This window comes from Trachinotus anak, unplaced genomic scaffold (genome assembly GCF_046630095.1).
Source record: "Trachinotus anak isolate AG129_WGS33_773 ecotype Australia unplaced genomic scaffold, CSIRO_AGI_Tana_v1 ptg000016l, whole genome shotgun sequence".
Lineage (NCBI taxonomy): Eukaryota > Metazoa > Chordata > Actinopteri > Carangiformes > Carangidae > Trachinotus > Trachinotus anak.
This window is the reverse complement of record NW_027273867.1, coordinates 18,148,884-18,165,893: the sequence shown is the minus strand read 5'-3', so window position 1 is coordinate 18,165,893 and position 17,010 is coordinate 18,148,884. Positions and strand designations below refer to the sequence as shown.

General features: G+C 41.0%; 1 protein-coding gene across 1 annotated transcript in view; it reads right to left on the bottom strand.

Moving 5' to 3' along the window:
* Positions 1 to 12,173, bottom strand: part of LOC139634287 (dolichyl-diphosphooligosaccharide--protein glycosyltransferase subunit STT3B) — a 79,504-nt gene extending 67,331 nt beyond the window's left edge. The window contains exon 1 of the mRNA XM_071500650.1: positions 11,640 to 12,173. Coding sequence (XP_071356751.1) covers positions 11,640 to 11,899 — 260 coding nt within the window. The 5' untranslated portion in view covers positions 11,900 to 12,173. The remainder of the gene's footprint in view (positions 1 to 11,639) is intronic.
* Between the last annotated feature and the right edge of the window lie 4,837 nt (positions 12,174 to 17,010).

Sequence of the window (17,010 nt, the reverse complement as noted above, 5' to 3'; positions counted from 1 at the left end):
GTCTCTCTGTTAACAACGGCTTGTATTGGTTCTCACTTTTGAGCAGCCATATGCCCTAAAAGTGACCATCAAAGTGCAAGAGCAAAGTCAAAATGAGCCCTGAGGCAGGACAACAGTTATTCTGCATTTCTGTATTTTGCAACTCGCTTGTAATATAATCTAGAAATTTCTAGCGTGGTCTTAAAATCAGGCCCATTCCAGTATTTCCTGTGGACCAATATCCTCACCTTGTTTCGTAACTGCCGTGGCTCACCCAGACTACCTGCCAGCTGCTCCACTTGATAACCACGATGATATGACAGCTTCCTGACAGGCTCCTCTTTCTCGGCCACTCACAGACTGACAACCTATTCCAGCTGTTATTCTATCCCACTTGACACTGCTCCATTCGTCCATCTGTCATTTCTCATCCTCTGCCCTGCGCCCTCTTCTACCCACTCCTCCCTTCAACTACTCCTCCATTTGTCTGTGCCCTCCAACGACGCAAAGAAACCCTTAGAGGTTGTGCCCTTGCCTGGCTGTCAGCCGTTCTGGTGACCTGAAACAAAGCCATCGCCTAAGACCATAATGCTCTGTAGTGTCACGCCAAGTAGGCTTGCCAGTGGCTAGGCTGGTGACAATAAAGTAAAAAAAAAGTCATCCCCTCTGAGTGGGCTGATGAGAATGAACACAAACACAACAGCTGAACAATGGATGCATCTGCACAAAGAGAACATCAGACAGGATGCTGCCAAAATGGAAAGATGTTATAAAAATGGACTTTCAAACAAAACCAAAATCACTGATTAAAAAAAAGAAAATAATCACTATTTATTCTGAATATTCAAAACATATGTTGACAGTAAGACAAAAACTACTACACTGCTGATTATGACCGTACACGGCCATAATCAGCAGCTCTTTTAAGTTTTCATCCTCATCATTTTCTATTACCGCAGGCATATCCGACTCCTCCACAAGGGCACCCAGTTTAATGTACACTGTACTGAACATCACCCTCTTGTTGCAGATGACTTTGAAAATTTGGGAAAAATTCTATCAAAACAGATGTAGAGCTGAAACAATTAGACAGAAAATCAAGGGGAAACCAATTAATTCTAATGTTATTTCTACTGGGGTCTGTACCAAGCAACCATGTTCCCTTGCGTTTGGAGAATATGATTTGTAAGTCGGGGAATCTCTGTGGCACCACGTTGGTGGATTGCTTCATTTATAAATGCTATGTTGAGACACATTTTACCTTTATCAAAAATTACAGCTCCGGAGAATCAGATATTACACTTGGCCATACTCTGATTTCGATAATATTTTTGATTAATTGTTCAGTCCTAATAGTAAACTACGTATTTGTTGGTCAGACAAAATTAGATTTTTTTATTTTCTGACAATTCATAGATCAAACAATTAATCAACAAACTAAACAGTATAATTAACTGTAGTGAAAATATTAATTAGTTCCAGTCCTAAACACACATTTTAAAAAAACAGTGAGCCTAAGTTACATGATTCCCTTTGGTAAATCCTCCTCTGCATGTGATACATCCCAATTTCACTGGAGCTATGGGAATCCACTGTGTGGGCCCTGCGGGACCAGCTTAAGTTGTGAGGCCATTGCCTTGGTCAAGGCAACAGCAGCAGTATTTTTAATTCCTAACACTTCTCTGTTGGTGTAGGAGGAAAACAAAGCACCCAGAACAAACCCATTTAATCACAGGCTACAACACAAAAGCATAAAACCAAAGAGATGACAGTTCCAGAATACATAAATATTCTAACAAGAGGACATCGTGGAGGATTTAAATAGTGGTGGAAAAATAAGGCAGAAGCCGCAAAAACCTTTCTAGGAAATGCAGTAATCATCTCTGAGATTAGCTTTAGTTAATGGATTTACTTTGAGATTCACATGCAAAAGATGAAGAAAATGAGCAAAAGGACTTACAGAAATCTTACCTTTAAACGAGGAAAGAATAAAAGACTTCCAGTGAAGACATAAAATCTAAATGACAACAGAACACAAGGCATTTAAGCGGTGCCAAACTGACATCTAGCCATCTAACCGGGGATCCAGCCAATGGGCATAACAACACACACAGAATTAAGCAGGCAAATCTCAACGTGAAGTGGTAACTAGGGGTGGGCGATATGACCTAAAATTTATATCACTGTATTTTTTTAACGGTTACAGCATTATATCATGGCATTATAAAATTAAAAGAGTTACTCCACTCAAACCATGATTCTACCTCTTTTCACTCTACTGCAGACTATCTTCTTTCAGCACTATCTCCAAACTGTCCCGAAAAACTATCTTAACCATCCCAAACTGAATGTAAACCATCTCAAAATCAAAATGGTCTTATTTTACTTTGCTATTATGATCTATAGTTGTTAATGGTTAGTGGCATTGTATAAACACAAGTGAATCAAAATGTTGCAGCTCCTGCAAAGCAGCAGTGGACCGTAGCTCTGCTCACACTTTAGTGAGTGTAATTAATATTTTCCTGTTTATTGATTTCACCACACACAACCCATTCATTATTAATCAGTGTTAATTTTTATGACCAGAAGACATTTAAATTTTCATCATATCTTATCTTAAGAAAGCAAAAATGATTTTGTAAAACATTAAATGTGCAACAAAAGAGTTCCAACAAGTGTTATAATTCCCTCTAAAACCAAAGATGTACAGACCCCAAACGCCTGAATGTCAGACTGAAATATCAGTGTTTTTTAAAATGTAATTTGGCGACAGTGGCGAGGATGCTAGCAGGGAGGCTAGCAGCTCTCCTGCTGTTACAGCTACTAAGAGAAGTCGCCCACCTTTAGTAGTAACTTAATACAACATACCCAGCTCACTAAGTAGAGAACAGAAATGAAATTATTACACCACGCCAAGCACAGTGTGGCTACAACTACCTGACCTTCATAATAACCTCTACTTTGGGTTTCATGTGATTAAGCCAGCTTTTAGCCATCTACCTGGGTTTGCTGCTGATGCTAAACAGGGAATTTCTAGGGAGTTTCTGCAAAATGTTGGCAGGATTAAATTGAAAGGAGAAAAATTACTCAAGGATAAGCTGAGTTGAGCTATTTGAACTATTCAGTAATGCTTTAGAGATGCCTTAAGCAGCTGATCTTATTAAATGTGCTCTGCTGTAAGTAGTCTATCAGCTACAGAAGACATTCAATTTAACCTGAGGTGGAGGCTGACAAAATAATAAAAATCAACCCTATCCTGTCTGATTAAAAACAGAAAGCACTGACATTACATGTGTACATGCACACACAAATAAACTGATGAAGCAGTTTTTGGAACAATGAAATCTCTTTGGCTCCACCACCAAAACCTCCCTCAGATTGGATGCCTGGCAGGCATTAATTTCTTCTCTCCCTCTTCGCCTCCTACCATCCTACCACTGTTTCTCTCACTCCTCCTTTCTTCTCCGCTCTGTATGCAGGTGCGCTCGCCCACAGAGCTGCATGCTGACTCCTGTCAGTAAAAGGACAGGGATGTATGATAGGACAAATCCACTCTGTTTATTCTGCCCTACTTCCCCCCCACCACCACAACCACCCTCTGCCTTCTATCCAGAGGGCATCAAGGACCACTTCAAAGCCAACGTGGAGGAGAACTGAAGGAAAAAGGCTGAGCCAATATTCAAGAATTGTATAACCAACAATCATCTACAGTAACTACAGACAAAGTCACATAACTGTCATAACAGGCAGACATAGCTTTCCTCATGCAAGTGTTGCTTATCTCCCCTTGGGATGAGCCCTACTTTAGGGTTGGCTCCACACATGCATCATCTCCATCCGTTGGTCTTTCATTGTTTATTCCTACAAAGCTTCTCATCTCCTAGAAATAGGTCTGACTTTATAGCCCCTTTTGAAAAATCTAAAACTACATCCTGTAAACAATTGCTCATATTACTTATGCAGCATGTCTCAGTTCACTTTGATGGTGGTTCTTCTTGGTGGTGGTGCTGGGGGAAATCTAAGCATGAAGACTGACCAGATGCACACTTCTTCTACTGATGCACAGAACAAGCTCTTAAGGAAACCACACAAGAGATCACACTGGCACAGTCATTCAAAAGGAGTTGCTGTCAATTAAAGCCTAGCATTTGTTAAGTGGACTCGTCGCTCCTTCTGTTTTTCCCCGGACGAGTGGGTTCTCCAGGCTGGGTGGTCATGGAACAACAATCACATCAAAGTGCCCATGACAACACAGAACGAACAGCTTGGCAAAAGCTGCATCAACCATGTATCTCCACCCTGCATGATACAAACTGATGTGTGAGTGTGTGCATGAAGTCTGTCTGATGTTTCCTGCGGCACTGTCTGCAGATGAGAACTCGGGAAGATTTTGGTTATGCTACCAAGGTTTGTTCCTAAGCCCAGTCCAAGATCAGTTACGGTAGTGGATATAGTATTAGACACAATGCTATTTGAAGTTACATCAAGACTACGGATGTGCGTGATTATTCACCTAAAGGATTTAACGTTGTTACACTCCCTAGTCGCTAGTCCCATGAATTATCTAGACCGTGGCAGCCCGGGAGTCAAATTTGCCCCGTCACAGTTTCATAATTCACAGAAAATATTTTGACACTTCTCATAATCAGATAAAAGATCTCTAACGTAAAGCTTTGTGCTGATGCTTCACTGTAGAGCTGTCTGCAGTGCATTGATTCACTCAGCCCCTGCTTACCTCCTGCTCTCTCATTGAAAACCCGACCATGTGTCACAGCTGGACTGGCCAGTTTGAGGAATCCCGCCACAGCGGTGGGCCGGTGGATGGTCGGGGGCATCGAGAGCACCCACCCCCTGATAACATCAATGACAAACACCTATACTTGTTGTATGGATAAATACCAGTGTTGGTGCAGTGGTTAATGGTGTTAAACTTCTTACAAATGTGAAGAACTAACAAAGTAATTCTAAGAAACCTGCATTATCTTCTCCATCTAAAATGTTCTCACACGACCAAAGTACTACCTCATTTTACTGCTGTGTCATGTGGGTTGATACTCTTCTCAGTGTCCGCTGTTGACATTGAAACATAATGATACAGCAATTTGGAAACAGATAAGCACTAGGAATAGGAATAGGAAATCTAAGGTATTATTTGACTAATTTGGGGGTGATGAATATTCCTTAACATTTTTTTAACTTAAGAGAACATTTTATACTGCTGCTTTGGAAACATGACCTGAAATAAATTAGTTTTACTTTAACTGAACTCACCAGTGGAGGCCTACTACTGATTGGTGAATGTACAGTACAGGAAACATTGTCATAAACATCTTAAATGTAGAGATGTAAGCACCAAGTTTCAGTGTTATCAGTTTTTTGTGTCGCGTTGCTGCCTCGTCTGAAAGTTAGAGGAGTACAAGATTGCACACTTTAGCCCTCAGTAAAGACAGAGGAGCTGGAAGACAAAGCTCAAATCTGTCAGAGGACAATGCTTTTAAAACCTCATTAGTGAATAACTGCCAAAACTAGCTAGACGAGTGCAGTTACAAAAGTTGGGGCAGAAGACTGGGTCAAAGTAATTTACAATGAATAATAGCCACACCTACATTGTAGTGTAGCTTATGCAAGCAGCGGGTTATATACTGAACCTCCAGGTAGTTAAATGTAAAAACAAACAAACACCTAACCTGCTTATAATGTGAGCACACAAACACAAATGTTGCTCTGAATGTGCAGCAGTCATCACGCTAACTGTTAAAGCATCTCCATCAAGGCATCTGTGTGCAAATTGGGGGCTAAAAACCAGGGCATGAGCTGCCTCAGTTCAGTGTGGAAGAGTCAACCAGTGCTGTCCTTTGTTACTGTCCTGAACAGCATCCTAGAGTAGTCTGCAAAAGGTTTAGTGTACAAACATTCACACAGCTGAGAGGATAACCTCAAAATAGAGGGCGAAAGGAGAAAATTCAACTAAGATGGGACAAACAGTCATGCCACAAAAAAAAAATCTTTCTGATGTTTTAATAATTAGTATACCCTTAATATAAATGGTACTCTAAACAGAGGCCTCCAGAACAGTTAACAGCCAACCAAATCTGGTATGAATTGGGCTATGTGCGTGCCTTTTATTGTGCAAGCCAGTGGCTTCCCCGGGTCTGATGCTTCTTCTCGCTAGAAGTAGCTCATCGACACACGCCCCGGGTGCCCTCGAACAGATCTGTCGCTCTCCCTCTCTCACATGCATGCAGCACACCTCAGATTCACAGACTCCCCTGATTCCACTGCTATGCCTGACACTAGTCCACTGGGGGCCCTGGTCTGGGAAATAGCTCTTAATCATCAGCAGCTTGACATCAAGCCTCCTGACTGAGGAGAAACCAGTATATTGAACAGTTCCTGGAAGCAGGAAAAAGGCGAATGTTTTCGCTCTCTCATTTCCTTTAAGCATTGTGATATGAGTTCTGTGCAAGAAGGCCTAGCCTGTAAGGCTGGAGTATAGATAAAAGAGCCAGAGCCAAAACAATCATTACCTTTTACAGTGAGGTCTGCTGTGAAATGGCTAATAAGTTGCAGTGATAACTCCAATCAATTAAGCAAGGACTAATGTGAGTCTAAGAAACCTTGCCTATTATAATGACCAAGGACGGGAACCCACTAAAAACCTTTCTACTGCAGGTAACTGGACACCATATCCACACTGAATATTTCATAAGCTGTTGGACAGTCAGTCAGGGGTTTAAACAGGGATCACAGCTCCAGCCAAGTGTCTGGTAAGAAGATCAATCACAAATTATTCTCCATTTTCCCACACTACTGCTGTACCTAAGGTGGTGCTGTGCCAGCAGCCACTGCTGGTACGGCCTAATCAACTTTCAGCTAGACATCATGTTTTTTGCGTGTGAAAAAGACAGAAGGGTAAAACAGTATATGTGTGTGTGAGAGTGTGCGTGTGTGTGAGAAAGAGAGAGCAAGAACACACATAAAAGCTGCTACCCCCACTAATTTTGCTGGCTTCCTAAAAAAAGCTGAGCTTGTAACATCACTTGTGGGGGCAATTTAATTTTCACAGCACTTAACAACTTTCCGCAGCAAAGACTGTATTATTAAAGGGGTCAGACACACTAAAACATCCTGTCTGAAGTATTATCTGATATCAAAGTGTCGTTTGAGATAGTGGAAGATTGCGAAGACTTCTGTGAAACTGCTGACATTTCAGGTGCTAAATCACACTTGTTACAATTTTTTTAGATGTGTTTCCTAAGGAAAAAAAAGCTATTCTGCTGCACCCAAATTTTTCAGAGTATCTAAGGCGAAGCAGGTGAAAGAGCATGCAGGCAGGCAGGATAAGCTGAGGAGAGGAAGCAGAGGTACAGATGATGCATTCTGATAGTTTTAGATCATGTTAGGCAGTTTTCCAATGTCTCTTGGGCTGAAAATCTTCTCTTAACCTGGTAAAGCTGCAGTAGCGAGAGGGCACACAGATGGCACAAAAACACTACTGCAGCAGATGGCACTAATACTACAATCTCAACTGTCTCTTACCTTAATCTAAACATAACATTTTCAACCCACCTGGACAATTTCAAGACTTGAATCTATGTCTAATCTTGCAACTAAACCCAGATTTCTGAGTTGGCAGGTGTGTGCATCATCTATTCAGCACTGCAACTATTTTAGCACTTTAGCTATCATAACCAGCATCAATGATGAGGAATACAATTCACAATTATTTTAAATAACCACGCTGAACAGATTTATGTTGTAGTCTATAAAAAGCTAAAGAAATAATGGAAAATGTCTACACATACCCCCCATATTGGAATTGCACGTTCTAGCATCGACAGCGGCCTGGTTCAGTGGATTGTGTGTTACTCATGACGTGACATACCCACATTAAATACAATTGCTTTGTTAGAGTTTCTGCTATGAGTCACAGTTATCATAATGGGTCACCAACTCAGTTCTCAATATGAGTTGATGGCTCAGTTACTGAAAACTGAGTAATACCTGTCCTCATGTCACTTTTATAGAAATGATTTAAATGAGTTTTATACTGTGACACACACAGATTTTAAATCTGGGGAAAAAATAGGCACTGGTATTAAATTGGTATCAGATAATACCCGGAGTGGAGCCAACTTCATATTGCGAGAGAAAACAATTCACAAAAAACAGAGTGTTCTATTCAAGGAACACTTTGTGAGAAAGAGTTGTAATGATTGAATGATTGAATGAATCAATCATCAGAAAAATTATTTTGAAACTATTGATGATTTGTTTGAGCAATTTTTCAAGCAATAATGTTTAAAAAAAACACACTTTTCATCCTCTCAAATATTAAGATTTTCTGACATTTTACAGGGATTGTTACAAATTATTAATTGAGAAAATAATCATCATATTAATCAATAATGAAAATAACCATTAGTTGAAGCCATAATATCAAGCAGCAAAAACATATGAAGCACAAACTCATTTTTGGTATTTCTGCATGATAAATGACTGAGGTGACTGACTGACCGGTCGACTAATTGATTCATCAACTCATCGTCTTAGCACCACAAATGTCCAAACATTTCATTTTAGTTGACTTGGCTACTAAAAGCTAACATCCTTTATGAGACGCAGGAAGCCTCCATCTAGACCTCGCACAAAGCTCCAGTCATGCGAAGAAGCAGCAGTTCTGATGCTGACAGGTCAAAAAGAGAGTAAGAGTGTAAGTGTGAGTGTGAATGTGTCTCTCTGTGCTGCTAGACCCCAGTATCCAGCTCATTATTTGCCTGACAGAGATGCTTCATCTCCCCTCACTCTACTGTCAGAACAGACTCTATTTCCTAACAAAGGTGGAAAAAATACCTGACTGCTCCCAGGGAAAGCACCCCCCCCCCCAACCATACACACATGTATGTGCTTAACCATCCAGCCTCCAGTCCAGTTCAAGGTAGGAAGCAGGAACAAATTTCTCTCTTCTGAGGAACACCAGAAGCAGCTTGGCAAATACTAATACTTCAAGAAAGGGATATATTTGGACAAGCAGGGTCAGAAAGTTACTCCTCCACAAGGTAAAGCCTCATAGGCAGTCATAACAATACTCTTAACAGAAACCATCCTCTGAGTCATGCTTGAAGAAGATTGAGCATTAATTTGGAGTTGATTAAAGAAAGTCAAATGCATTTTTTTAGTAAGGGCACAACTTTTGAATTTAATTATGTTTATGAGTGGAGAAGACCAAAAAACTCTCACTTTTGCATGCCAACTAAAGCTTGCTTGTTTTTCCAATGATCAACAAATATTAGGAAACCAAAATGAGCACAGCCAGATAACAGGAAAGTCATATCAGGGGCTCGCCTTGTGGTGTTTGCATATTGCAAAATAAGCTTGATATTTTGGTGCTTGTAAATCCAATCTCAATTCTTCAAATTGCCAGCTTGTGTAACGTAATGGTTAGCTGTAGGTAATTTGAAGCTCTGCACAGAGGAAAATCAATAACAGCATCCAAGCATTCAGACAACAACGGCAATAATCATGCGTGTCTAGTAATGACGGCCACTTCCAATCAGCAGCCTATGTGCCTGCAGTTGTAAAATGCACATTCTCGTTCCTCACTGTCAAAAAGGTGAGGAAGTTATAAAACCTTGTGCAACTAAAAACTTATCATGAAAACACACTTTTCAGATAAATAAAGACTCATTTCATTTCTAACAGTCAACAGAAGATATATTTGAATAATGGTACATTTAGTAGTCTGGGTGAAACAGTGCTCACTGCGGTCAGGCTCGTGTTAATCTATACAAAACTCTAGCACTTTGGGTGACATGTAGTGGGAGTGGGGTCCACAAGTCTGTGACCATATTCCCAGACTGGCAAACACATGCACTGCACGTACACACAGAAGAATTCCTGAAAGAGTTAACAATTATAAAAATGTAGGGCAATGGTTCTTAGCAAGCTGATCAGGGTTACATTCAGGGTCAAACTATGACTTTAGGGAGGGGATGAATGCTGCAAGATTTATGAATAGTCAACTGCAGATACAAGTATTTCTGGTGTAACTCTGTCTTTTAATTAATAAGTTTTTCTCATAAAAACAAAATATCATTTTGTGGCTGAATTCACCATCTTACACATTAAAGCCTGCAACAGACGGCTCCATTCAAGCATGGCTTTGTTTTCAGGGTCCAAGAGAAAAAAAGAAAATAAAAAGAACAGATGTAGACTCATAGCTGCAAGGGCTTTTAAAACTTTTGAGTATCAAAGACTGCCTTTGCTTTTGTTTCTGGACATGCTGCCAAAGAGCTATGCACTTCCGGCTCTGTAACTGTAGAAACCACTTTGTAGCCTCCTATTGAGGCAACATAGCTCCTAATGTGACTGTGAAGTGTGGCAAAATACCATAGGTAATATACAGTATGTACCAACTGCGTGGCCACTCAGGAAAATAATCGGATATGTGAAGGCTGTGAAGAAGGAACACAGTTTCTAGGGAGAGTGTGAGACTTGTGAGCACTCTTTAACAGTGCTAAGGTCAGTCCTCGGTGCAAATTCCAGCCTCAAAGCAGGATCAAGCTCATCTGAACCGTGTGGAAATTGTAAACCTCTCATAACCCGAAGCCTTGGCCCTTGGCTACAAAATGCAATCAAGTTATCATCATAATTGAAGAGACGAATGTCACCCTGAACAAGACATAGCACCTGTCCTTGAAAATTAATAAATGAATGCATCAGTGGTGCTGTCTAGTTGAATGCCACTGAGCAGTGAGGCAATGACAGTGCATTGCAACCAGGCGGACACTTGAGAGCCCATGTGACACTGTTACAAAGCGGAATAATCCTGCATTGTGATGACAGACACACCAGACCGGATCAGTTGGCTTCCGGGTTACACACAGCCTGCTGTTAGGACGAGCAGAGGCTGTACTTTGTGCAAAAACCTGGCTGTCCAGCATACATTTCTCTACTCGCCATTCATAAATTCAACAATAAGTTATGCTTAACTCTAAGAGTAAATTGACACCTGCATTAAAAAACTGATGATGAATCTCTATTTAAAAAGCCACAACTATTATAACTCCACCCTCTCACACTGAATCGAGTTTTCCCTGAATTAAAACTAGGGCTGAGTGCAGAAAAATCATGCACGTCTTCCTCTGATTATTCACACGTTTCTCTACAATCTAAACAAAGTTGTATCTGCAGCTGAAGGCTCCTCAGACGCCTCACTTGATTATTTGAACTTAATAATTGATGAATGTTAAAATCAAAGCAGACCAACTAGCTGCTCGGATCATCACATTTAATGTCAAGGTCCCCCAGGCAGAGCACACATCGGGCCACCGACCCCCACATTCAAAGTGTTTGTCCCAAGGACATCAGGGAAAAACCCTGTCGTTGTTCATGAGAAAGCAGCTGTTTATCCACAGTGTGTGGAGCTAACAAACATCGAAGTAGTTGAAGCTGTCCTCAAAACAGTCGTTGTTGTGGTGAATTGTAAAGAGTAAAATAATATATGAAATCAATATAGGTTATCTTTAATTTTACAGGAAAGACCTCCTGGGGCGATTTTGACCTGAACCTCAGTCTTTCGTTCCCACGACAAGCAACTGTTACCAAAAAAACAAAAAAAACAAAAACAACCTGACCTGACAAATGTTTAGCTAGCTTACCATGGATCAAACTCGTGGATGATGCTCTCGAACCGGATCACGGCGAAAAGTCTGGAGCTGAATCCCGCCAGACAGGCCAGAAAAAGAATACTAAAGGAGAGTAGAGACTGCCACCCTGCTGGCTGTGTCAGTCCGCCAGACAGGCCTCCTTTGCCCCCTCCTCCACCAGCGGCGCCGGGTCGGCTGTTCCCATGCACCGAGCTCCCGGCATTGGCGGACGCTTTGTGCTTTCCGTCGCTGGCTGCGTGGTGCTCCGCCATTTCTGAGCGCGGTGTCGGTTGGGTTTGCTAGAGCGTCCCTCCTGCCCCGCTCCGTGCTGTCGTAAACTCCCTTTGAATTTAGTGTCCTCTCTCCTAAGGGTGCCCTATCTTCTAAGTTACCCTGGGCATATATATATTTATAAAAATATATATGTTTATATATATATATATGTGTTCAAATTCGGTATCGTTAAACCGAAACGGAGCCGTTACATCCCGAAACGCACGCTCATGCGCCACATACAGAGCCCGCAACAGTCAATCCGCTTCACGATTGAACGCCGGTGGAAAGGGGCGGGAAGGAGGCAGTGGGCGGGGCCTTGCGTGGCTCTGGCGGCCTCTCACAGATCGACAGGTACGAGACGGCGTGGTTTTGCGTCGTTAAGCCAATCAGAGAGCAGCACCGATTTTATAGACAGGCGAGTCCACCAATGGAAACACACTAAATCATGGCTGCTGCTGCTGCTGCTGCTGATTGAAATAAGGATCATCCCCTGTTATATATGAAATTGAGTCATTCTGGCGCTCACTGTAAATAAAATCCTTATTGTTCGGCTTAAAGTTGGCTGTGTGGAGTTCCTGTAGCCATTTTTCTTAGCGAATAACAAAAAGAAAGTATTGTTCAAATGCCCCAAAATCTAGAAGGAGTGAGTTTACCTTGCAGCTAAAAGCTATAGGCAGGTCTGTGAAGATAAATGTTCTCTGTGAGTGCAATATTTCTGTTGCCCTTGGATGTTCTGGACTGGGTGGTGAAGTGGTAATAAAGATTGATGTGTCTCATCATTATTATGTCCCCCAGCAAAGACAAGAACACAGCATTCATCATTCACTTAAACTCAGGATGCACTTTCACAACTTTTCCCCCTAAAGCAACGAAAGCCTATATCAGAATAAGACACCTTTTTTGAACATTTCAAATAAATGCTTGAGCTTTTTGATTGATTGTATACATCCATTCTGTGCTTGCACTGTTTCATATAACCACGAGACAGCAGCAGGAAGCGTTATTGATTTATCTTAGATGTGATTCAGTCCCAATGGAGGAAGAACAATAGTCCAACAGTCCTCCTCTGTGTATGATATAGAAAACCTGGTCCAAAGTGTCTCCTCTCACATTTGTTGCATATAATGCTGCTTTATGTAATTCTCACCTGCTAAACAGAGCTTCATCTTACTCTAAGGTTACCATTGGAGCTTTGTACATTTTAGGGAGCTTGTTTCTACATAAACAGCAATGTGATTTAATTACTGACCTCTAAAACACTGATATAAATTCAAGTTATGAATTACAGCGTTTATATATTTGAATTCAAATAACTACTTGTCAGAGCAATACGTTTTAAACAAAATGTATGTGTTTCCATTTGCAATATGAAGTGAGTTGTTAATTATATCCATTTTTAATATCTTTGATTTGAGAATATCCCAATTGCTGGTTCGAAAACTTCACACATTGGCCCAAATTCCCATCCTTACTTTGCATCAACAGTGTTTACAGCTACCCTGTCACCCTTAAGATCACGATTAAAAAAATTTATGTAAATGAAATATTAATGTAGAAGACGTTTGAGCCGGCTTAGTACAGCTGTGGATCGGGGCTATCTTCTGGAGAGACGAGGAGGAGATAAGAGGGAGTTGAGAATACAGCTTTGGAGAGACGGGGAGATGGAAGGCAGATAATAAAGGAGAGTAAAAGGATGATTATGAAAATTGATGGGGGTCATCATGGAGAGTCGATGGAGTGGCAGAGGTGGATAAGAGATCTGAGTTCATGAGGAGATCACTTAGAGACCAAAGCTTCCACAGACAGTATCGCAGGCATGTGCTGAGACTCAGTGCCAAAAGGAATTCATGCACACATGCGCACCCCCACACAGCATACACACAGGCAACAGTGTGTACAAATACAATGCAGCCAAATACATGTAATCCCACACACATATAAACCCATGCATACTGATAAACGCATCTTTATATATACACTAGCACACAAACATATGTGTTCACACACAGACATATCCACCCAGTTCCTTGATCATTCATCAAGGTCTGTTTATGCTGCAATGAACATGCTACCCCCTTCACCCTTTCTCCTCTACCTCCAAATTCGGAATGGATGACCTTTGAGACAAATAGAAATGCAGGCTGTGAAGATTGCTTCAATCACATCTATTGTCAAAAGGCCAAGCCCAGATGAAAGCCAGCCAAAATGAGTGCTGTTGCCAGGCAGGGCAGCTTTGCTTTCCTCCATCTCCAGGGGCAGACTTGAATGTTTGTGTTTCCTTTGTCTTTCTTTTTTGTTTTTTTTCCCTCCCAAGAACATTACAGACTTTCTGGGTTTATGCTTGGCATTCTTCGGCTCTATGCTTTTTTTTTTTTTTTTCCTTTGCCAAAGGCCAGTCGTGCAAAAAAGCTTAAGATGAATGGCACGAAAAGCTCTTTGCACCTTTCTCTCTGTCTCTCTTTGCTTTGACTGCATGTGTGACAGGGTCAGAAAGTCAGTCATAACTGCCCAGGAAGATTATAATCAATATGCCAATTTTTGCACTTTTTGCTTTAGCTGATATCATTGAAAACGGTGCAACCAGCGAATCCTGGATGCTAACAAACAGCTACAATCATCTGGGTGCAGTATTCAGCAATTTGTCACAATACGCATAATCACCTCAAATCTCTCAATCAGTTGTGCATGGCGTTATGTAAGCACGCGGAACAAAGCGAAGAATCCTCCATGAATCTGCTGTCTGTGATGAAAGCAAACTTGCTGTATACTTTTAAAGGAAGCCTCCAGTCTAATACAGATGGTATGTGAAGTGCACAGTCGGAAGGACTCTGATGTTGTAATTTGTTTTTTAAGGCACAGACTGCAGTACGAAGGATGTCTGGGGAGCAGGCATGCACATCATGTTCCCAGATTCCTCACATCCATGCAACACACATCCGCATTACAATTGAAGCTAGAAAATTTCACAAATGAGACTTATAGATCTATACATCACATACGCCCACTTATTCCTATTGAGGGCCGATAATAACAGGCTGGAGCCATCCCCAGTATGCAGTGGGTGGAAGGCAGGGAAGCACACTAAATTGATTGCCAATCCATCATAGGGATAACACGCAGTCAAACACATTTACAGATCTATGTGGAGTCTTTGATTTATCAGCTTTCTATCTTCTCAGCTGCACACAGAAAGGGAAACTTGAGACCCGGCATCGTTTGGCATTGCTCTGTGCTAATTGCCTTGTGCAGCATCAGCATGTAAAACCTAACAGAGAGGGAAATCCATTATATTGTATCAAAAAAAAAAAAAAAAAAAAAAAAAAAAAGCATGGCAGAACAGGATGTTTGCTCATTGTGAGAGCAGCAAGCTTTAAAGACTCCATAGAGCCTGTCTGTGTGATCCAGTGTAACAGGATGATTAGCCAGAGCCTGGGGATTGTCACTGCGCACACCACACCACCACAATCATTAACAGAAATGAGAGCACTTAAAGAAAACCATTTAGCATCCCAATGAGTTGCGGAGTCCATCTGTTATGAACCTTTTATTTACCTGTTGCCAACGGAGAGTCAGACAGTCTGTTTTACAAATCTCCAAGAATCGGTTCTTCATCATAATAACTGGCCCAAGGTTAAGTTTCACGTGTGGTTAAAAGAATTCATTATTCCGTTTTAAAAAACTATGCGCTCTGGTCTAAAGAGGTTTCTATGACAACAGACTTTAATGACATCTTGAGAGAAAGTATTGATGATGAATCAGAGGATGACGAAGAAAGAAGGCAAACACATGAGTAACGACCTGAGTTAACTTCTACTTGATGATGCGGGGTCTTTCACCGAGTGCACAGGGTTACCTGTGTGGCCTCATCAGTGACACACCATTTCACACTGAGCATGGCTCATTTCTCCAACAGTCAATGGGGCACACAGAGGCAGTTAAATCTACTAGATGTGAACATGACCCTCTCAGTCCCAGGCAACACATTTGGATGATATTCTACAGCTGCACAACATCTTAGTCTTGACTTTGATGGAAGGTGTGCTGGCATGGTTCACCTTGTGTGATGGGACTGTTAATCTTGATCCACAGTGATTATCTAAAGCACCGCATTACATGGCTATTCATATGCACCGTACGCAGCCGAGCGCAGACTCCTTCTTTAAAGAAAATAGCTTGTTGTGATAAAATATGAAATAAGTGCAATAAGCTCCCGTATTTCGTAACAGAATACGGTGTGATCTATCATCCTGGAGATCAGAGTGCTTTTGCTCACTTTATAAGGCTGCATCTGCCGCAGGATGCTATTGAATTCATTGTGTTCATCAGTCATTTTCCAAAGCATATGAAAAGTTATTTCCCTCTGAAAGGGTGTGAGCTGCAGACACAATGATTGTTTTGACTGACCACATCGTTTCATTTTTTATTTGATTACAAGAATACGTTCATCCACCCCATCCAAAAGGGAACAAAGAAATCAATGCAATAACCTTGTTGATGAAAGCTTCCATTTTTTTAAACTTTAAGAATAAATGTATTATTGTTTTTGATCCTTGTATCTTTATTTTACCAGAAATCATAATTTGAAATAATAACACAGTCACAGAATCTATTGCTTTAATTTTTAATCAGTCTTTTAATCACAGTAATTATCCCATGAAATTATACAATGATTATGCAATTATGGAATTGAAAAGAATTTTCTTGCATCTGAATGCATAAAGCAGGCCCCACACACAAACTATGAAGGAAAACTTTCAGTTTATCCTCCTTTTTCCCCGAGAACAAGTCCCAAACATGCACCAGCATAGAAAATTGTCTGTATACATTCACAGTTCACCACATTCATCAAGATTGATTCTGACCTGTCGACACCGCGTAAAGTGCCTGAAGTCATTCTTCAAATCCTGTTGGCATGCTACATAAAAAGTTTATAAGAAAGTTTCAATTGATAGAGCAAGTGAAAGAGAAAAGTAAGGAGGAGCGAGGTACTAGCCTGAGCTCAATAGAGGCATCAACTGTCTGCAGGCAGAATGTGGAAAGTTGGCGTGCACTTCTACCCCTTCAGAATAACAGCTGTCTTACTAACATTTCTCTGTCATTGGTACGG